The sequence below is a fragment of the Rhagoletis zephyria genome, unplaced genomic scaffold (genome assembly GCF_001687245.7).
Source record: "Rhagoletis zephyria isolate East Lansing unplaced genomic scaffold, Rhagoletis_zephyria_1.1 Rzeph_scaffold_02971, whole genome shotgun sequence".
NCBI classification, from domain to species: domain Eukaryota; kingdom Metazoa; phylum Arthropoda; class Insecta; order Diptera; family Tephritidae; genus Rhagoletis; species Rhagoletis zephyria.
The window spans coordinates 10090-16925 of record NW_016160055.1 but is presented as its reverse complement, the minus strand read 5'-3'; the positions used below and the strand labels follow the sequence as shown (position 1 = coordinate 16925).

Below are 6836 nucleotides of genomic sequence, written 5' to 3'. Positions count from 1 at the left end.
TTAGTATCCTGCAATAAGAATGAATATATTTGGAGAAAATGCTGAAGAAACCCCCTACGTACGTATTTATGGGCTTGTGGTGGAACCTCCATGCTCGGAGTAGTACATTCTTCTACTTCAATACGTATGTCATGTTGCAGACTCCATAATTTCTTCAAATTATGAAGATTATCTATCATCTTTGGAATATCTGGTTCGTAAGCTGTACATACCAGTTGCATCAACTGCTCCAGGTGCGGCTTGTCTAATTTTCGTTTTTGAGGAACGCTAAGAGGTTTGATAACTTTCGGGGTGTCTACAATTTCAAGTTGGCTAAGTATTTTATGCATTCATTTCATTCTTATCAGGACCACTAACAGGGGAGTTTTTATACTTTCGAGCGATGGTAACTTTGAAGTTTTTTCTCCATGACTCCTCAATTATTTGGAGTATGGTAATCTTTTCATCGTAATCGGAGATGCAAGAATTACTTACAATGAATGCAAGGCTATCGGTAATCGGCTTGAGCAATTTTTTGCATCCTGAAATTGTACTTACATCGGAAAATCCCATGTCGCATATATCAACTATCATATAGCAACTATCCTGACGCGGAATATACGTTGCGTCCGCTTGAAATATTCTTTAGTCCATCGCTTATTACAGAGTCGTTCTTCATAGAGTGACAAACCAAGTGATTTCCTCACCGCAAACAAATGGCGACAGGGGAGAAGTGAGGAGGCTGAAGTTGTACAGGAGCAAAAATCTTTTGTTACTTGCAAAGTTGTGTCTCTCCTCTCTATCAAACATCCGTCTTCGCACACATGTTTGATGTTCACATATTCATGGCGTTTTATTTCATCCGATATATGCTCAAAAGCCGCATTTGTTAAAAAATTTGAATATTTCTGAAGGATACTCCCTCTCTTGATATAAACCTTAGATTTCATGAACATCTCAGCGGCTTTTGAATCGATTTCATTAGTATGTGAATCGTAAGAGACAAAAAATGATCGCAAAAACTCCAACAAGCTGCTTCGTTTCTGAATTACTTGTGTCAATTTGTGATTTATTGATTCCACTCTGTTGTTAGTCCGATTCATTAAATCCCCTTCGACCGTGCTAAACACCACCTATTCCTCTATAATGCCATGCCAGTTGTCATTGTAATAATCAAGTACATCGCTTGGAACCTCCTTCCTAAATTCTTTATATACTTTATCGTACTCTTCTTTCGATTCACTATACGCTAGTCTCTGTACACATGTTGAAATTTTCACCATTTCTTCTTTTGAAATATTTGTAATGTTTCTTCGAAAGGTTTGCAAGGTGTGGAATAAACAAATATACACCGGTGGACTTGTACTTTTATCGGAGTCATAGAAAATTCTTTTTATGACTCTACGTCCTGTGTGGTCCTTTCGTTCATAAAACAACGGGTTTTGGTGCATACAGAACCATTATTCTCCTTAAAAGTGGATATGAACCATTCCAAAGTGGCTTCGTCTTCGACTGCTAATAATCCGAGGGCCACAATTTCAGACGAACAATTGGAGTCTTCGACTATCATGACCATAACAGTTAAATTACAGTCGAGGAGGCCATACGTGCCATCAATTAAGACAATTTCTGGCCAAGCAGCATAAGATCGTCGCATATCTTCTGTGGAAAAATACAAGCCCTGGAATTCATCGTTGTTTTTCAAAATCGATACGTCAGCACCTTGAGCACAGTCATGAAAGTTATTTAATTCACTAAATATATCTCTCAATGAACCACTCCAATGCTCACCTTTTTCGTCCATCAAAAATTTTACAACTTCTGTCAAGTCACGATTCTTTTTATCCTTTAGTTTTGCTTTCAAGTTGGAAAGGTCTTTCAGAGTAATATTATTTCCCAAATTCTTTTGGATGTCCTGCTGTAAAATTTTCGTATTGCATCCCATGTGTAACAGCCGCAAAACATCTGGCACTTGATCTGGCTTGTGTGTTCTAAGCTCAGGGTAGTGGTCATATAAAACCTATGGGAAACACAATTTTTAATTTGCATTAGAGCTCTTCAGGATATTATGGAAATGGTCTTGGATTTGCATTTGGAACTGCATTTGCAAATTTTATGATTGCTACCATGGAAGCCTTTTGCATTTTATTGCTGTGAATTCACAAGTGCACCGAAATATCCAAATGCAAGATCTAAACAAGATTCTAAACAGCCCTATGGATTCGTGGCTGATACGATGCGCCCTGGGAAAAATATACATACCTACGTCGTTTCAAAACTTCGTAAATATTAACCGATTTTCAATTTTAATAGCTTAAATTAATTGTTATAAAATTGCGTATAGTTAATGAGAACCGATTTTAAAATTTTTATCTATATTAATATACACTTAAGGTCAGCTAATTAAGTCAAGTGACAAGTGTTTTTATCATGGACATACGTATGTAATTTGTCTATAGTGTGCGACGATGAAAATAGTGATTTGAATAAAAAAATCCAAAATTTCACCTGGGAGGGTACATGGCCTTGATGCTCCAAATTCACTTCTGTTATCTTTATATATGCTTGATCATTCAGGCATTGAAACTTTACTTTTACTGGGCAATTCACTTTAAATGAACTAAAAAATGTATTTAATCAATTAATTTAATTAGTCATATTTTCAAAACCAATGGCCAATACTCTGTCTAGTATAACAATTTACCTGCTTTTCCTTTCCTTCGCTGTTTTTGTTTCCGATCTATAGGGTGGGCCTTCATGGTTACACGTGAACTCCACAGTTCTGAATTGTACAAGTTCAAAATTTTTTTCGTCCCCACTTAGTTTTTGAGACCTTCCCCGGGTCAGTAAAGTTCTCGAACTATGCATCCACGCTTCCATGTATTCAACAGCCCCTTGGTGGCTGTCAAATATCATGCCCACAGTTGGGCTTTTCATCTTATTAATTGTTTGAAAAGGAATATTTTTTTCCATATTGATTACTCAATACTATATTTAATTTCTACCATGTATCTATTGTCGAGAGAAACACAACGAAGTGACGCGCCACATTTTTATGGCCGTTAAATGTTAAAAACTTCTACAGCTGAGACCACCAATTTTGCATTTTTTCACACTAGATCGTTGTCTCTAGCCGGCTACGCTTAATGTTTCGCTATTAACGCAAAAGTTGAACGCAAAGTTTCCGAACAGTGTTGCCAGAGAAAAATTTCGTTTGGAGCTAAAACGGTCGAAAAAAGAGCTAAATAATACTAATAGTAGCTAAAATGAAGAGCTACATATTTTTGTTAAGGTTGAGCAATTATTGAAGTAGGGTTGTTTTTACATTTTCGGNACTAATAGTAGCTAAAATGAAGAGCTACATATTTTTGTTAAGGTTGAACAATTATTGAAGTAGGGTTGTTTTTACAATTTTAATAAAAACAACGAATTTTGCAAGTTTAAGTGCTGACAAAATCTTTTAAAACCAAAATAAGGTGCATATATTTCGAATTCGTTGCTATGGCACTTATAACAGTGAACTAGAAATACTTTACAAACTATTAAAGTCTGTAATTTCAGATATATGAATTGAATAATTTTTTCGCAAAATTTGTCTGGAAAGTTTTTCCTCCAGCTCTCCTTAAAGGTAAAATTAGTAAGGTAAAAGAAAATCCACGCTATCAGAAAAATTACTTTCTTTTAATTAATTTTTGAATTCTTTAACCCAGATCTAAGAGTTTATGGTGGATACACTGCATCTCGAAATTTTCCATTTTATCAACGCTTTAGTTTTGGCTTATTTATACCAAATACAACTAAAACTTTCTGGAGTTAAAAAAGTGCTAGATAAATTTGAAAAGAGCTGAAAAAAGAGCTACGAGCTAACACCCAATTTTCGGAGCCAGAAAAATAAAGAGCTAAATCTAGCTCCAAAAGCGCTAAAATGGCAACACTGCTTCCGAATGCCATAATTTTTCTGGAAATTAGTGAAGTCGACGCCGTTTTCCACATTTCAGAAGCTCCTTTCCCTTAGGGCCGGTTGTTCAATGTCTGATTAGCACAAATCGGAGGTAGAAGCTCCGGTTAAGCACAACTACTGCTTTATCGATCACATGTTACATGCATGATGTCGAAATCGTCGATAGTGTAGTGGTAGCGATAACCAGACATTGAACAACCGGGCCTTCATCAAATAATCACTTTGTTATCCGTCTTTTGTTAAAAAAAAATGTGCACATTTTACATAGGGCAAACATTTCCATCGCTTGAAAAGTTAGAGGAATTCATCGTGAATTACGAACGAGGTCGTTTGGTGCGTTTATCGAAAGGCCGAACTAAATCAACTAGAAAGTCGCGTGTTAAAGATTTGGAAGGATACTTGCATAATTATGAAATAGAAATGCAGTGCTACCGGAGTGGAAAATATGGTGACCGGTAATAAGGTCAATGGAAATAATAACAAAAATTTGGAAATAAAGTCATTGACGCTATTTCCTCATTCAAATGGAAATAGCGTCAACAATGCTTAAAATGGGGATTTTTTGGGGATAACTGCGGCTCGATATGGGGATGGGGTACAAAAATATTCTGGCAACACTGATTCCCGAATAGCAGCACTCTTGGGGAAGACCAATTAAAGCAAAGAGATCCAGCTCATAGCCGTATGCCGGAAAAGGTCGTCCTGCACAAAGAGGGACAAATTCCGAAGGACCTTAAAGTCGTATTTTTCGCGTATTTCTCTTTTGAGTTGTCAAACAAAACCATCCAAACCATCCATTTCAAACAATAGGATTAATGACACTGCACTTTCTGGTATTGAGTCGAAGATTAGCCATGTTGAGAGAGTTCAGCAACTTAGAGCACATCAAGCTGATTGTTTTGCTGCGAAGAAGCTTACCCCTACTGTGGATTTAAAGACTAAACCATTGGAGTTTTATAAGACTTCATCTTGTGATTATGTTGATGGCGAAGTCACTGGAAAATCTGAAGAAACCTTACAACAGGAAGAAGAAAATCCCAAAGCCCCCCTTTCCGCCGCTGACCCCAAAGAAATGCCTTTGGTGATACCATCTTTACAGTTACAAACTTGTGGCGACAATTGAAACTCTAGTTGGAATAAAAGATGTTTGTAAAGTCGGAAAGCCTAGAGGAGCCCCCAAATGCCGAAGAACCACAGTGGCTGGGATACCGCTCTTTAAGGAAGAAGGGAACAAACGATTGCTACAACATCATCAATGTGCTCGGGGAAGAGCGGTGGCTAGAGGTCAACGAGCGTCCAGGGGTAGAAGTCGGGGGGCAACTCAAAGTTGGGCCCAAAAAAATTAGACGGCGACAAAGTTGGTGGAGTAGCCTTTGATGAAAAAAATTATGACACCAAACTTGAGATGATGCTGACATGGCTACTTATGTCAAATTATGTGAAAGGACGAGATTTCGCGTCTTCAAAAATCAAAAGCAGCGAAATCGACACTGTCAATTTGAAAGATTCTTTCATCGATACCCGAGGCGATCATCTAAAACTTTTAAGGCCTTGCATGGAGAAAGATACATTTGAAAAATTTTTGACTAGTCTTCGAATGAAAAGAGCCGAAGATGATTACAAATGTCCTATATGTGCAGAAAAACGTCATCAGTCGTGTAAAAATGTTATACGTTGTGACGGATGATACCTATGGCATCATAGGCTGTGTGTGGAGGTAAAGAGAAAGCCGGTCGGTGATTGGTTCTATGCCTTGTGCTCTATGGAAAAATAGGAAAATACAGCAACAACGCGCAGAAGTTACATATCGACAGTAAAAGCATAAACCTGCCGTCTGTTTATATACTACAAAAGTACACTGAATATTTTTGTGAACAGGTGTCGAAGTAGAAGTTGCAAGTGTTTCTGGCAGTATGGCAGTAAAAATCAGGGACGGAAAATAATCATATTTCTTAAATTTTAATAAAAAAAATCAATAAGTTGTAATCGTCGTAAAACAGTTTTACCTATACTGACGAATTTCAGTTCGTATCTTCTGTAATTTATGATGATCTTTATTTTTCGAGTTTAACCATTATAGATTAAAAATGAAAAATTATTATTTTATGATTTTTAATAATAACTATTATTGAGTTAAATTTTTTCAAATAAGGAAAATGATTATTCAAAAACTCAAAAGCTATACCAGCGTGATTTCCGATGTATCCTTTTCACAGGGAGCGACACCTTAACAAAAGGAATAAGTCCGAGATTTTCAGATCAACATTTCAGTTGGTGGCGCCTGTATGCAGGGTAGGCAAAAACTCGGAGTTCGAGGGAGCGAGCGAGCAAACTCCTACTCAATGCCTCGCAGGCAACGAGGCTCTCGCAGCTCGTACTCGTAGCAGCAATGAGGCGAGGCACGAGAAGTTTGGCTTGCTCGGCAAACGAGCGAGCGCTGCTTGTTTCCTCGCGCTCCTATTAAACGAGCGAGGCTGTTGTGTGTTGCCTCGCTCGCGGTGCGAGGCGAGTAGCTGTCTGCTTACTCGCTCTGCTAGGTAAGACGAGTGAGCGGCGAGCGAGCGCTCCGAGTGCACGATTGAGAGAAATAGAGATTGCGCCCATCGCGGTACCGCTAATCCGCTCTTTGTGATTTTGACAGAATGAGCTGTGTGCGTGACGTCATCTTGGTGCAATTGTTGAATGTGAGCATACGAAAAAAACCAAATAACAATTCTAATATTTGTGCGTTAATATTTCTGCGTGATTTTAAACAATTATTGACACATTAAAAGGCAAAACGAAGTGTGCAGTGGCAAAGTGTAATAGTGAAAACAAAAGGAAAGCGTGCTATATAAGTTATTTTTTCGTTTCCTACGGACGCAAGCCTGGCGAAAAAGTAGAAGCAGTTCTGCCG

The 6836-nt window shown here is 37.9% G+C and overlaps 1 protein-coding gene across 1 annotated transcript; it reads right to left on the bottom strand.

The window, feature by feature from the left end:
- Positions 1-558: 558 nt before the first annotated feature.
- On the bottom strand, positions 559-1988 carry LOC108368138 (uncharacterized). Its single transcript, XM_017622918.1, has 2 exons — positions 1771-1988; positions 559-1701 (listed from the first exon to the last, which is right to left on the bottom strand). Exons 1-2 carry the CDS (start codon positions 1922-1924, stop codon positions 1373-1375), a joined length of 483 nt encoding a protein of 160 aa, XP_017478407.1. The 5' UTR covers positions 1925-1988; the 3' UTR covers positions 559-1372.
- Positions 1989-6836: the final 4848 nt, after the last annotated feature.

Coding starts and splice junctions, on each gene's coding strand:
- LOC108368138 (XM_017622918.1), bottom strand. CDS start 1,924: ATGGGATGCAATACGAAAATTTTACAGCAGGACATCCAAAAGAATTTG. Junction 1,702..1,770: donor ATTTTTGATGGACGAAAAAG/GTGAGCATTGGA, acceptor ACTGTGCTCAAG/GTGCTGACGTATCGATTTTG.